The 15,889-nt window shown below is 48.3% G+C and overlaps 1 protein-coding gene across 1 annotated transcript in view; it reads right to left on the bottom strand.

Annotated features, from left to right (window-relative positions):
* Nucleotides 1-708: 708 nt before the first annotated feature.
* Nucleotides 709-15,889, bottom strand: part of henmt1 (HEN methyltransferase 1) — a 32,144-nt gene continuing 16,963 nt past the window's right edge. The window contains exons 3-6 of the mRNA XM_069897843.1: nt 11,676-11,810; nt 5,690-5,872; nt 2,742-2,913; nt 709-1,536 (exon numbers count right to left, since the gene is read on the bottom strand). Coding sequence (XP_069753944.1) covers nt 1,144-1,536; nt 2,742-2,913; nt 5,690-5,872; nt 11,676-11,810 — 883 coding nt within the window. The 3' untranslated portion in view covers nt 709-1,143. The remainder of the gene's footprint in view (nt 1,537-2,741; nt 2,914-5,689; nt 5,873-11,675; nt 11,811-15,889) is intronic.

The following is a 15,889-nucleotide window of genomic DNA, read 5'->3' on the forward strand; positions in this document are numbered from 1 at the left end:
TACTTGGAGGCTGGACCGCATCCAGTATGAGCTGCCAGAGGGAACAATAGAAGCAGGTATAATTAAGGCATTGAAAAGATATTCAGATAGGAAGGAGTTAGAAGGTCATGGGGCTAGACCAGAAGGCCTATTTGATCACCACGAATGAGTTAGAGTTCTGTGCTGTATGACTTTAACAACCAAAGTAGATCAACTGACTAATTCGTTGTGAACACTAAGCTTCTTTGAAGAGGATATTGTCAAGGTTGGGGACACCTTGTTGGGACTGATATTTACCATACAATTGTTTGCAGCATTTTACGATCAGCTTATCTGGCTGATCTGACAACTTGTTACATTAATTATAATCTGCTCAGACATCACATAAATATTGTTCGCACTATTGCTAGGACATTTTTTTTGCACTAGGATTATATATATCTTACCAAATATACTCGTGTTATAGTCAATCCTGTGCAAAAGTCAACTCCCCCCCCAACTTTTTTTTGGCCCAAAGATCGCTTATTTTCCATATATCCCATGTAAAAGTTGACCCCCTATTTTTGGCCCCAACCACCTACCCATCCAAGCTCCTGATGCACCCAACATGGACATACCACCCAGTCCTGGCCACCCAACGTCTTGAATGACACAGGTATTTACAATAGTCAAAAGTAGTATCTATATAAAAGTCAACCGACTAAATATGACCCGAAAAACTGGCCCCCAAAACTTGACTTTACTGTATATATTTATTGTCTCTTAATTTAATTAGTTGCTATCATAGTTTTTATTCACAAACACCTGTTTGACTTCAACAAGTAAACATTTTGGCAAATATGTACACTTGTACAATGTGTATCACAAAAAACTCATCTACACTTCTTATACTCTGGATGAGATGCTCAACTACCACGATCACCACATCTTGGAACATGTGACAATAAACGAACTTGATCTACAGTGATCCATCAATCTGCAGTGAAACAGCCCATGGAATGAATGGCTCTGCCAGATAACAGGAGTGCCCCTACTGAAATCAGCAAACCAAGCAGCTGGTAAGTCAGCGAGGGGCTTGCCCAGATCTTTTCCTCAGCATTCTTGCCCCATGAGCAAATGTTTGTGTGCTTTGAACTGAGCAAGTGTTTCAGCTCCTTCTACCATTCAGTTGTCACTGTTCTCGTCTTCGGCTGGGTACAAGACCATGGAACCGGTGTGACTGAGCTTCACTCGGTCGCTCGCCTGCAGTATCTCCTGCAGGCACCGAAGGGAGCCACTGAGGTACCGGACTCTGGGAATAGTGAAGAGAGCATGCAAGGGGATGTAGAGTCGGCTGCCAACTCTGCTCACCTCCAGGTCCCCGCTGAGATGTGGGCTGAAAACAGCTGGCGCCCACACCCCATCATCAGCACCTTGCCTCCTGCCCTCAGTTGGCCTGCCAGCACTGCTGTCCATGAAACGTTGCCTCACACACTCTGAGGCGAAGATCACCTCATTAAGGATAGTGTCCTGCAAGATCTTCTGGTCTTTGAGACTTGGATAAACAACCTCATAAACCTGGGAGACAAGAGAAAAAAGATAACAAAGGGCCACGTTGTTCTGCACAGCACACTCAGAGGGGAAAGTCCCTGCACGTAATCGAGGAATCCAGACGTATGGAAAAGGAGAGCAAATACAGAGTTGGTGGAGGCAATACACAAAGATGCTGGAGTAACTCCACAGAGTAGACTGCATTCATGGATTGAAAATGATCAGTCAACATTTCTCCCTATAGATGATGCCTGACCTGCTGAGTGCTCCAGAAATTCTTTGTTTGCCCATGATTCCAGCACGCATAGCTTTTGTGCTTCTCTGAATAGAAAGGTAGGTTTATTTAATCAAAAGGTTTAGAACACCAACACTGTGGGAATGGTGTTTGGTCTCATCATTCCTCAGCTGAACTGAAATCTCAGCCTGTCTCAGGACAAAGCTTCAGATTTTCCCCAAAGCACAAAACACCTGCTCCATTGGTAAAGATTCAAGAAATTGTCACTGACATGAATATTGGTCTCCAGCAACAGTGACTCCCACCGTGGGGATAACAATGTATTCGCAGAGTGGGAGGTGGGAGAGAGGTGTGAGAGGAGAGAGAGAGAGAGAGAGAGAGAGAGAGAGAGAGAGAGAGACAGTCAGAGATGGAGTTGGAAAGAGATGGGGACGGTGGAGAGAGAGAGTGTGTGTGTGTCAGGGACAGAGACGGAGAGTTGAGGAAAGAGCCAGAGTGGCATAAAGACAGAGACAGTGTAGCACGGGGGAGAGAGGGGAATCAGGAGAGGAAGAGAAAGCAGAGTAAGAAAACAGCCTGAGAGAGGGGGAACGGCGTGGGAGAGCAGTGCAAGAGAGAGGGAGAGTCGGGGAGAGGGAGGGGTGCGCAGGGGGAGAGGGAATGGCATGCGGGAGGGGCATGAGAGGCAGGAGTGAAAGCTGCAGAATTTAATGGCTGCATAATGCATGGCTTGGAATTGTGTAATGATTGGAGACCGAACAGAGAAGGAATGAACAGTGAACAAGTAAGTGATCCAGAATGATTCCCGGGGAATTAAGCAGAATGGTATTTTGTGGGACCAAGCTCTTGGAATTGCCTGGCAATAAATGGTCAGCAACAATATGAGAACCACATTAAAATGTCAAAATCTATCCCCATGCACGGGACCACGTCATCACTGAGGTCTTACAGGTGAATATCACAATGATTTTCATCATTTTCTGACCACAACACTCACCAGGTTGTAGGGAGACTCAGATTTCTTCAACTCTCTTTGGACTGTCTGTGCATGCTCTCTTCGGAAGATGGCAATCTGAGTGCAGAATCCCAGGGCTTCTGCACCGGCTGGTCCTACTCCCACCCCAGTGAACTCGACCGAGTAGTGGTATTTATGCCCATTGTTCAGACACCTGTGACAGGAGAGAGCCAATGGATCTTACACACTAAGGTTTCAACCATTTGTGAGCAGCTTTTTAAAGTTTAATGATGATGAGAGTTTTTTAACATGTCAAATAATCAGTATCAGAATATCAATAATATCAAACCTATAGGTGCACTGACTGGTTGCATAACGATCTGGTTTAGAAATTTAACTGCTCAAAGTTCCAGAAAGCTCCAGAAGGTTGCAAACATCGCCATGTCTATCACTTTTTACGAACTACCATTTATGGCAGACAGCTCTGTAAGGCACTGCCTCAAGAAGGCAGCCAACATCATAAATAACTTTCATTACCCTGGTCACAACCTCTTCTCACTATTGCCTTTGGGTAGAAGCCTGAAGACCAGCATCTCTAGGTTCAAGAACAGTTTCTTTCTAACAGCCATCAGGCTCTACTCTGCTTCAACTCCACTCTTGCATTATTGCTGTTACTTTTTTTTTTAAACAGAACTATGAATATCATCAATTTTTTTAATTAAAATTAGTATAAACTGTGTTTTTTTTTAAAGTGTTTTTTTAAACAAAATATCTTTCCAGCTGCAGCAAGTAAAAATGATGGTGCGTGATGTACATTGTGTATGTCAATAACATTATCATCATAACTGATACACAGAAATGCTCAAAGATATATTAATTCTTACTTGCTACAGACACACGAGGCTTCTTCAGGTGGATTCTCCGCTAAGAATGCGCCTGAAGAAGAGAAAGCGGTCCTTTGATTTGCCGTTCAGGTGGCAGCGCTAAAAGCACACTGCTGGCCACCTGAAGGGACAGCTGCACCAAGATGCGCACCTGAATGCACTCCGGCTCCTGTCCCTTGAGCTGTCAGTTAGGATGCCTGGCTGTCAGCTGGGACAACCAGCGTGGGGACATCCCCCATGGAAAGTCCCCACACTGATCGCTCTGCCCCCTGGCAGAGGAGAAGGGAGCTGGAGCAGGCAGCAGGGGAGAGGGGGGCTGGGGCGGCCGGCGGGGGAGAGGGGGACTGGGGCGGCCGGCGGAGGAGAAGGGGGCTGGGGCGGCCGGCGGGGGAGAGGGGGGCTGGGGCGGCCGGCGGGGGAGAGGGGGGCTGAGGCGGCCGGCGGGGGAGAGGGGGGCTGGGGCGGCCGGCGGGGGAGAGGGGGGCTGGGGCGGCCGGCGGGGGAGAGGGGGGCTGGGGCGGCTGGCGGGGGAGAGGGGGGCTGGGGGCAGCCGGCGGGGGTGAGGGGGGCTGGGGCGGCCGGCGGGGGAGAGGGGGGCTGGGGCGGCTGGCGGGGGAGAAGGAGGCTGGGGCGGCTGGCAGGGGAGAAGGCGGCTGGGGCGGCCGGCAGGGGAGAAGGGGGCTGGGGCGGCTGGCGGGGGAGAAGGAGGCTGGGGCGGCTGGCAGGGGAGAAGGAGGCTGGGGCAGCCAACGGGTGAGTACAGTGCTGGAGTCGGATACCGGCATTGTTTCAATCTGCCCCCTTCTCCCCCGCCGGCTGCTCTAGCCCTACAGTCCCCGCACTGACAGCCCAGCCAGCTGCCCCTGCCCCGACGTCCTGCGCCGGGGGAAGGGGCAGCTGGGAGAGGAGCTGTCAAGCACTCGCCAGCTAACTGTCATCCCGAATGCAGCCACTTTTAGGCGGCTACATTCAGATGGCTGGGGAAGCCACTCTGCTGTGGCGATTATCCCTCTCGGAGGAGGTTTACAAAGTTCGCCTTGCAAGAGCCTCCTACACATTCATGTGGCTTCCCAACGGCCGCATATTGCCAAAATATGCGGCTTTACAACCGGGCCAATTGGCCACCTGAAAGTGCCTACAGGCACACAAGATACACCAACAACAATGTAGATTAAATTTACCACAACAAGCCAAGAGATAATAAATATAAAAGGATAAATAAATATTTATGGCTGCAACTGGTGCAAAAAAAAGCAACATTTCAATAGTACAGACAAATGTTCCTGGAGTACTTTACAATTAGCATGGTATATGGAGGCTTGAGTGCCTGATGGTCGCAGTGGGAAGACAAGTAGTGTATAAAATTGTAAGGAGTTAAAAGTTTAGAAGGGTTCTGAGGAAGATATTTTTCCAGTAAACTATAATATCCCATCTAACAAGATGCAGGAGGCAAAGACTCTCACAACACTGTAGAAGTATCTGACCCAGCACTGGTAAATGGAGTGAATAGAGATAGGTAATTAATGGTCAATGGATGTGGAGAACTGAAGGGTCCATCTGAGTTTCTATCCAGATCTTTCACTTGAGGAATCTTATTAAAATACAAGATCCTAAAAGCACCCACATTTACACATGATTGAATGATAAGAGATCATAGTTATTAGATTAGGAGGTGGTCACTTAAAACTGAGGTGTCCAGAGTGATGTGTTTGGGAGATCCTCTACTCCAGTGCATTGGAAGGGAGGGATGAAGTTTATTGTCATATGCTTAAGAACAATTTACAGGTGCAATGAAAGTCATACTTGCTTCAGCTTCTCAGATACATAAAACACACAACATGCTTGGAAGAGAAATTTTGTTTAAAGGAAGAGGAAAGCAATTAAATATCACTGGAGTATTTAAAGAGGAGTACATACATATTTGAATGATCAGGGAATTGAGGGTTCTGGAAAACTGGCACAGAAGAGGATTCGGGGTCAGTGGGCAATCAGCCATCATACTGAATGGTGGCACAGACTTGAGGGACCACATGGCCTCTTGCTCTTTTTTTTAATGAATGGCTCTAATTTGTGCTACTTCTGAGCAGCACGATTTTGTCCACTTACCAAGCTTCAAACTCTGATCTACTCCATTCAAACTTGTGGTCGCAGTGTCTGAACTGCTTTATGCCTGGAAGCAAGATGTTGAAGTCTGCATTGGGAGTTGTTATTACAACCACTGCCGGATTCATATAACCGAACAACACACATGGAAACGTTGCCAGCTCAGTGGCATCCAAATGTTCAATTCTAAAATAGGAGCAAACAGATAAAATTAAACAAAAAAAATGCAAAAAATACCTGATACGCAGAAATGCTCAAAGAATACAATGTTTCTACCCTATGTACTTTGATTACAAGGAAGACTTGTTTGAAAGGTATGATTAGATTCGAGAGGAGATGAAATTTCATGAAGTGATAATTATCAGAAAACGCTGGATGCACTCAGTAGGGAATTTAGTTGGAACTCTTTCAAAATTCTGATACAAGGTCTAAAACCTGAAATGTTAAAAGTTAAATGCTTGCAAACTTGGATTGAGAGATCTTCGCATAATTTCCACAATCTCTCTATGTAACATTACCCTTACAATCCACATGTTATTCTCATATATACAGCAACCACTAGTAACACTCAGCAGGTCAGGCAGAACCCTTAGAGATGGAAACTGTTGAAAGCCCCGTTGTTGGAGGTGGGGAAAGAGAGAAAGCCAGTTTGATAGTAAGGGTCTAGAGGAATATCTCCAGTAGGAAGAAGCCAGGGTTGCCATACGGATAAATTGTAGAAGTCATGCAGACGATGGATTAACATGAGCCCAGATGCCTCTCTGGTCTCAAGAACATGGATCCGGCAGAGATCAATGACGTTGTCATCAAACTGCCCCCCTTCTGGACCCATCACCCGCGTATATGGTTCGGGCAGGCGGATGCTCAGTTTCAACTGAGGAACATTTCAGCAGACGCCACTATGTTCTACCATGTTGTGAGCGTGCTGGACAAAAAAACGGCAGCCAGGATGGACGATCTAATACATAACCCACCAGCCGAGGGTAAATATCCTGCCCTCGAGAACCTGCTCCTTGGCACTTTCAGGCTCTCCCCTCAGCAGCGTGCCTCCAGGCTCCATCAGCCCAAATGGACAAGATGCTGGCACTGGCAGAGGATCAAAAACCTGGTTTCCTATTCCGTCAGATCTTCCTCGAGCAGATGCCCAGGGACATACAACTACTCCTGGCGGAGGACTTCACGGATCCACGCTGAGTTGCAGCCCGAGCAGACACCCTCTGGCGCACCAAGAGGGAGAATGAAGCAGCCCTCAGTCAGGTTGCGTGACCAAGAGCCAGCCGGCTGCAACACTCCCTCAAGCACAAGCCGGAGGAGCACCATTCCACCTGGTGCTTTTACCATCAGCACTGGGGAGCGCAAGCTCGTATGTGCCAACAACTGTGTGACTACCAGGGGAAACGACCTGGCCAGCCACCGTTGATGGCTGCGACGGTTGGCCATGTGGACAGCCTCCTCCATGTTACCGACATGTCCACTGGCCAGCGTTTCCAGGTGGACACAGGAGCGGAGCTGAGCGTCCTGCCCCCCACCGGCCTCAAGACACACACCGTGACCCACCCTGCGGGCAGCCAATGGTTCCGCCATCATGACCTTCAGTACCCACAGGGTGCAGATCCAGATCGGGAAAGAGAAATTCCGCTGGAAGTTCGTGTAAGCCTCAGTGGGTACTGCATTGTTAGGGGCTGACTTTTTGAGAGCACACGACTGTTGGTCAAAATGAAGGGCAAGAGGCTGGTCAACACTCACTCCTTCCATTTGGTGTGCCTGGACACCACGAAAGCCTGCAGACCCTAGATCACTGCCATCACCACTTCCAGGGATGAGTATTCGAACATACTCCATGAGTTCCCTGCCATCCTTCAACCACGATCCAGCTCCACCTTACCCCAGCACCATATCTCCATGCAGGGCCCTCCGCTGCACGCCAAGCCCAGATGACTTCCGCCTGAGACGCTGCACCTGGCAAAGGAGGAGTTTTCCCGGCTGCAGGAGTTGGGGATTGTCCATGGCTCGGACAATCTCCTCTCCACATGGTCCCCAAATCCTCCGAGGGCTGGAGACCCTGCGGCGATTACTGGCATTTGAACGACGCGATCACACCATTCAGGTACCCAGTTCCACACATTCAAGATTTCTTGGCCAATCTCCACGGCACCCAAGTCTTCTCCAAGGTCAATCTGGTGCAAGGGTATCATCAGATCCCGGTCCACCCTGAGGACACCGGCAATAATGAATGGAGGTGTAGGCTTCAAGGGCCAAATGGCTTACTCCTACACCTATTTTCTATGTTTCTTTAAAGATGGCAATCATCACCCCCTTTCACCACTTTGAATTCCTGCGTATGCCTTTCGGCCTCAAGAATGCGGCCCAGACTTTTCAGCGCCTCATGGACGCAGTGGGTAGGGACTTGGACTTTGTGTTTATCTACCTGGACAATATCCTTATCGCCAGCCACAACCCTGAAGAGCACAAGGCCCACCTCCGTACCCTGTTTGCCCGACTGGCCGAGTTTGGCTTCACGATCAACGTGCCCAACTGCCAGTTTGGCAAGCAGACGCTGCAGTTCCTGGGGTACACCATCTCGGCAGCAGATGCTGCCCCAGAGCCAGAGAAGGTCACGGCCATCCAGCAGTTCCCCAAGCCAACCACCCTCAAGGGCCTGCAGGAATTCATGGGGATGGTGAATTTTTATCATCGGTTCATCCCTGGCACTGCCACACCATGCGACCACTATTCGTGTTGATTGCCACTAAGGAGAAAGTCCTAACCTGGTTGGAGGAGACAGAGACCACTTTTGCCGCAACAAAGGAGGCCCTCACCAATGCAACTCTATTGGTGCCCACATGCCCGGAGGCATACACAGCACTCTCGGTGGACACCTCAGTCATGGCGGTATGGGGCGTACTCGAGCAGTGGTTCAACGGACAGTGGCACCAGCTGGCCCTCTTTAGCAAACTGCTGCACCCACCAGAGCTCAAGTACAGCACTTTCGACCGGAAGCTCCTGGCGCTGTCCCTGGCCATCCGGCACTTTCGATACTTTCTGGAGGGCAGGCCCTTCATGGTATTCACGGACCACAAGCCCCTCACACAGGCACTCGCGATGGCCAAAGATCTGTGATCGGCTCGCCAGCAACGCTACCTCTCATATGTGTCGGAGTTCATGACTGACATCCGGCACAGGGCAGGCAAAGACATCGTCGTGGCGGATACGCTCTCTCGTCCGGCAATCAACGCTCACACTCCCTGCTATGACTACACACAGTTGGCACAGGCCCAGAAGCTGGACACAGAGACGCAGGCTCTCCAGTCTACAGCCCGGACACACTACTCTGCGACTTCTCCACCGGCTCACCGTGCCCAGTAGTCCCACCAGAATGGAGGTTGAGTGTTTTCAGCTTAGTCCATGACCTAGCCCACCCCTCGGTGAAGACTTCGGTGCAAATGGTGGCAGAGCAGTTTGTGTGGCACAGGCTCAAAAAGGAGGTGGCTGAGATGGCGAGGAACTGCACCAGGTGTCAGGCCTCCGAGGTCCACCAGCATACGCAGGTTCCAATCCAGCAATTCAACCCGGAGGTGCAGAGATTTCAGCACATCCACATTGATGTCTTAGGCCCCTGCCTGCACTACTTTATCACAATAGTCGATTGGACCATGAGATGGCCGGAGGCTGTTCCCAGCAAAGAGGCTTCTGCAGAGATGTACGCCTGGAATCTAGTCAGTCATTGGATTGCGAGGTTCGGAGTCCCGGCACACATCACCAGTGACAGGGGCGCCCAGTTCACCTCTGCGCTCTGGGCTCAGCTGGCAAAGCTCCTGGGGGTTAAACTCCACCACACCACAGCCTACCACCCGCAAGCATATGGTTTGGTGGAGAGGTTTCATTGTCATATAAAATCCGCCCTCATGGCTCGCCTCACCGGCCCAGGCTGGGCAGACAAACTGCCCTGGGTCCTCCTCGGCATCAGAACAGCACCCAAGGAGGACCTACTGGCGTCTTCTGTGGAACTGGTCTATGGCACGCCGCTCTCGCTGCCCAATGAGCCCAAAGTCACATCCGAGCACACAAACCTTTTGGCAGATCTCCATAAGAAATTATGCTCACTACTCCCCCGCCTCCCTCGCATCATGGTGTCCTGCCGACACATTGTCCCAAAGAGCTGAACTCGGCGGAATTCATATTTGTTCGGCATGGCCCACATACTTCACCTTTACAACGCCCGTACAAAGGTCCATACAAAGATCTCCAGCGGTCTGGCAGGACTGTCACTTTGGACATGGGGGTAAAGACAAACTTTTCACCATAGACCATTTGAAGGCGGCGCACTTAGACCTATCACGGCTGGTGCAGATGGCCATGCCCAAACACTAGGGCCGCCCCGGCGGGACGTGTAGCTGGTTGTGGGGGGGGGGGTTGTGTGGCGGCGCACTCTCTCATGGAGAACCAGCCCCATGTGTTACGCCACATGGCGGGGCAGCCATGGGAAGATGGCGCTGTCAGGATTTCTCCCTGCCTCAATTCTCCTGCCCAGCGCATGCCTGGGGCAGCGATTATGGCGTCACAATGCACGAGGTGACTGAACTCATGCTGCCCTTAAAGGGGCATGCGCTGAATTTGAATAGAAACAGTCATTAATGACTTTCAATGTGGTGGCTGTCTTTCTTGGCTGTGTCCAGCACTACAAGCAATACTGTTCTTTTATTCTCTATCCAAACCAATGAAGGCAAGAACCACTAAAAATCTGTTAATAAACTGATTTGCCCAATTAAAAACAGACAGTAAATTCCTTACAATTCGTGGATCCTAATTAAACTGTAATCCCAAGTGATAACTCATTCCCCAGCCACGGAACCTAACTAATGTCACAACACTTTGGATGTCCTGAGACTATTACTACGTAACTCATTCAATGTCTGGAAACAAACACGGAGCTCCTCAAATATCCAACATTTGACAACATACTACAAGCCAGTACATCCCCAACACTCCTTTCAGCACATCTATGGGTGACCATTCACACCATGTCCTCATGTAACACCTCAACATCTGCATGCTCAAAGCTCAAAAATTCAAATTTATTGTCAAAGTACATACATGACATCATATACAACTCAATGATTCTTTTTTCCTGTGGATCAGGCATAATTACCACTTATTGGTAGTGCAAAAATAACTGCACTCAGGAAAAGATATATATACAAAAGAAAGAAATACAGAAGAAATGTCACGGTCAAGTTCGGGTCTATCATCATTAGACTGCAGAAGTATAATCCAACAAAACAGCATTCGCTGGACCTCGGCGCAGGCACACAACCAGACGTAACATATATACAGAGAATCAATACACAAGCAGGACAAATTTACACATATAAAAACATTTTGTTTCATAAATATTAGTGTCTCATATAGTTAGTGTGAGTATTCACCAAATATGAGTCCTTAAATAAGTCTCCGATTGAGTTTGTTGTTCAGGAGTGACCCTCTGACACATCTGGAAATTTCCCTTCAACATATCTGCAAAGGTACCCCTTGGCATATCTGCAGGTTATCACTATGCACCCACAACTTCCCCTCTGACACGCCTCACTCTCCCTTCCAGCACATCTTAACCTCCCCCGACCCGCTCACGGCCTCCTCTCCAACATGCCTCATCCTCCCCTCCAACGTGCCTGACACACACGCGACCTCCTCTTTGATACATATGCAAGTTAGTCCCCAAAAAACTGCAACTTACTTCTGAAAACAAGTCTGTGATCATATGTAACACATCTGAATGTCACCACCAGCACACCTGTGGGTGACCTTTTCCAGCACATCCATATAAAATTTTCACTGATTCAACACATCACAAGTTTTAGTACATGTGTCAACCTCTCAGTCTCAATTCTAAACACATCTCTGAGCACATCTGCACATGTACCATGCTGAATAATGTCCCCCCGCCCCTCAAAGCAACAAGATTTATTATTTTACCACAATGAGTACTTACAATTCAATGCAGGAAACAAAGTCACAATCCACCATGCAAGGGTCCTTCACAGCAACAGACCCCTGGTACAGTCTGACAGTCAGTGGAGAGGGACGGGGTTGCAGGTAGTCACATGGCAGGGGCGAGAGGTACCTTCTAGTAGGAAGAAGAACCGCTCTATTAACATTAAGGCAACATAATTCAGAAGGACAAATCTGCTGTAAAGAACACAATGTTTAAAATTTCAATTTTTGGAGGGATTTTCCACATGAGAATTCTGTATTTCATCCACTTGCATTTAATTTCTATGTCCTTTGTTTCCAAAATTCCATCAGTCCTCATTCTGAATATATCCCACATCTAACCATGGCAGAGAATTCCACAGAAACCTCTCAGTCTCAATTCTAAATAGTATACCTTGCCCTCTGAGATTGTTTTGGACTCTCTCACCATGAGAGATACCTTCGTGTATCTAGTCCGTCTATGTTATTATATGTGGATTGTAAAGAGACATGTGGTCTTCCTCCCTGTCTGAAACCTATTCGGAAGTCACATCACCTGTCAATCAAGGTTAGGCTCCAGCCACCCATTAGTGCACACCTTGCTGTTGGCTTGTTTAAATTACCTAGGGTCATTTTTGACTAGACACTCAGACCAGAACTGTATATATTAATGCATAGCATATTCTTTCTCTCTGCCTCAGGATTCAAGCCCCAGACGTCGTTCCATGCCAGTTTGCGATTGTGGACATTGCTGGAAATGTTGCGGGTAAGGTGTGCGCTACACTTAAACTGAGCCATAGTATTGCGATAGATCAGTTCTTGCAGAGAGCTGCACCTCCGTGAGTTCAGGGAACCAGCTGTGTGTGTGAAAGTCCCTATCTGTAGAATGTGTACATGTGTTGAGTTTGTAGAGTATAGGCAGCCACTGGTATCTAAGTCCAACCTGGATCCAATGTGAATGTCTATATCAGGGGTGTCAAACTCAAATTCACGGAGGGCAAAATTAAAAACTTGGACTAAGTCGAGGGCCGAACTAAATATTTATTTAAAATTTTCAACAACATCTGCATGTTTTCTCTTCTTTCAATATATGTAATGTTAAACTTTTTCTTATTAAAATAAATGTTTAATAATAGTTTTGGATAAACTCTTTCCAGAAGCATTAACAAATGAGAAATAAAATATTCAATAAATAATATTTCTCTATAGAGGATTTGTCAAATGTTGCTAGTGTGCTGTCGAATAGTAAAATCTGAGGGCTATTGAGAATGTGGGAGAATAACATGATTCCTGAAACAATCAAATGGGTGACTGATTGTGGGCATGAACTCTAGCAGGGTTATTTGCCATGCCCTTTTTCCATTGGTACAGATATCCTTTGATTTACACACTTTTCAAGTTTTATGCCTAATGAACTTGTATCCAGGTGCAGGACATGAAACTATTGGAAGATCGTTTTATTCTGAGATTAAAGTTCATAATACTTACTCAGGCCCGTGTGCGGGAGGGTGGGGGTTTGCGGGTGATCGGGTTGGACAACGACAGTGCGGGGGCATCGGCTCTCGCTGCAGGGCGGCATCTCGGCGGATCAGCGGCTCCGTCACCGTGAGTCGCGGGTCGGCCTGCGGCAAGGAGGGGGAGTGGGCAACAGTCCTGGCGAGGTCAGGCCCCCCCTGAGTTTCTGCCGGACCCCCCTTGACCTGCTGAGTTTCTCCCGGACCCCCCTTGACCTGCTGAGTTTCTGCCGGACCCCCCTTGACCTGCTGAGTTTCTCCCGGACCCCCCTTGACCTGCTGAGTTTCTCCCGGACCCCCCTTGACATGCTGAGTTTCTCCCGGACCCCCCTTGACCTGCTGAGTTTCTCCCGGACCTCCCTTGACCCGTTGAGTTTCTGCCGGACCCCCCTTGACCTGCTGAGTTTCTCCCGGACCCCCTTGACCTGCTGAGTTTCTCCCGGACCCCCCTTGACCTGCTGAGTTTCTCCCGGACCCCCCTTGACCTGCTGAGTTTCTGCCGGACCCCCCTTGACCTGCTGAGTTTCTCCCGGACCCCCTTTGACCTGCTGAGTTTCTCCCTTCTGGTGTTTTTACGAGAACCACAGACTTTCGCTCATACATTGATGAGGGGGATCAAGGGCCAAACATTGTCAGGTACCTCTCTGCTGGATAAAGGATATGGTTTAACCCGCTGAGTTTCTCCAGTGTTGGGTTTTCACGAGGTAGAGTCAAAGGGCCTATTTCTGATCTGTAATGTTCTACGGACCCTGCTCTTCTTTCCGCGCCAGTGTCCCAGGACCTTTCCAGGGCAGTCTCCGCACTCAGGACCACACTGGGATCCCAGTCAGCGGTGGAGGAGCAGGTGAGCGCGGCTAATCGCGATCCAGCCCACGCCACTCCCGAGATTGGCAGGGGGTTCCACCCTACCTGCCCGACCAGCCTCGCTCTCCACGTGCACTCCGGGCACCCGCCCCTGGTCCGCTGGGAAGGCGCAGGACGGCCGGCGCCCCCATCGCCCGGCGGGGAGCCCCAATCTTCTCTCTGGCGTCCCGACTTCATCTGCAGCTCCATGAAACGCTGTGCCACTGGGGTTCCGGGCGCTGGGAAGCGGCCTTGGCTTCCCCTGACACCGGCCAGGCCGCGCTGCGGTGGGGGGGTGGGCGGGGGGACACGACAGCGTGTTTATAAAACCACCCACCACTACTTTTCAAGGACCAGGATTTTTTTCTCTCTCTCTCTCTCACCCTGGGACACAGCGGTTACTGTGCATGCGCTATACTGGCGCGGGGGCCAGCGGGCCACCTCTAAAACATTTTTGATATGATCTTGCGGGCCAAATATAATTATATCGCGGGCCAAATTTGGCCCGCGGGCCAGAGTTTGACATGTGTGGTCTATATAGTTATTTAATAACAAGTAATGGAGTATCATTTGACGTTCTCCTGTTTGTCTCCTGTGTGTTCATTAAAGCTACCAGTAATTGTAACACTTGTGACCTGACTCGTCTGTGAACCAACTGAACCTGATACTCTTCCAAACACAACACATCAATTAGAATTTTATTGCTTTCAATGAGATCCCCTTTCACTCTTTGATAGCCCAATATCTTGTACCAAGAGAGCATAGGTTTAGGGTAAGGGATAGAAAGTTTAGATGGGATCAGAGCAAGAATTTGTTTCTCTAGGGGTGGGGAGGCGCACTGCCTGAGATGTAAAGGCAGAAGCAGAAATCCTCACACATAACAAGTATCTGGATATGCACTTAATTTACCAAAGCATCAAAGACAACAGATCAAGTACTGGTAAAAGGAGAAAGGAGTAACCTTACATGCTTGATGGTTAGTAAGGATCGATGGGCTGAGGGTGCCTGTTTCTGTGTTCAAAGATTATATTTAAATGCCTGAGAAAATTTACAAAATTGACTTAACAACCTATCTGCACATATTTCTTTTTAAATATTTTATTTTAATTTTCATAGATTCATAAAATTCAAACAATATAAATTTTTTTTAACATTCATGTAACATAGAGAGTCTGCATTTATTTCCTCCCCCTCCCCCCCCCACCTTCCCACAAGAATACAATTGAAAATACAGTCAATTAAATAATATCGGTACAAATTCCGGTGGGGTCAAAGTCTCCTACAGAAACCTAGAAAAAAAAATCAGAAAGGCTAAGTAACAAAGCATAAAAAATTAAAAATAACTTAAATTAAATTAAAAAGTAATTTAAAAACTTAAAATTAAATTGAAAAAAAAAACACATCGCCTGTGCCATGTCCCACTTCCTTGATCACATTAATTTCCCTGCTGGGACGGATTGCTATAGTACCCCTATTTCGAGGGGTGGGAGGGGACTAATCAATCTGTGTGTCAAAATATTTCAAGTAAGGTTGCCACACTCTAATGAATATGTCATGTTTCTTCCTTAAATTGTAAGTGATTTTCTCCAGTGGAATGCAACACTGCATTTCCACATTCCATCATGTGATATTTAATTGGGAATCGAACTTCCACAAAACCACTATACACTTCCTGGCTACCACTAAAGTGACATTCACGAACGAGATATGGTATTTGGACAGTCTAAAACTCACGACCCCAATGTCTCCCAGAAGCTACACTTCTGGATCCTTTGGAAAATCCACTTTTGTAATTTTTCTTAGAATGTCCCCCAGGTCTTCCCAAAAAGATCTCACCTCTGTACATAGCCATATGGAGTGGACAAAAGTTCCAACC

Source organism: Narcine bancroftii, chromosome 9, assembly GCF_036971445.1.
Source record: "Narcine bancroftii isolate sNarBan1 chromosome 9, sNarBan1.hap1, whole genome shotgun sequence".
NCBI classification, from domain to species: Eukaryota; Metazoa; Chordata; class Chondrichthyes; order Torpediniformes; family Narcinidae; genus Narcine; species Narcine bancroftii.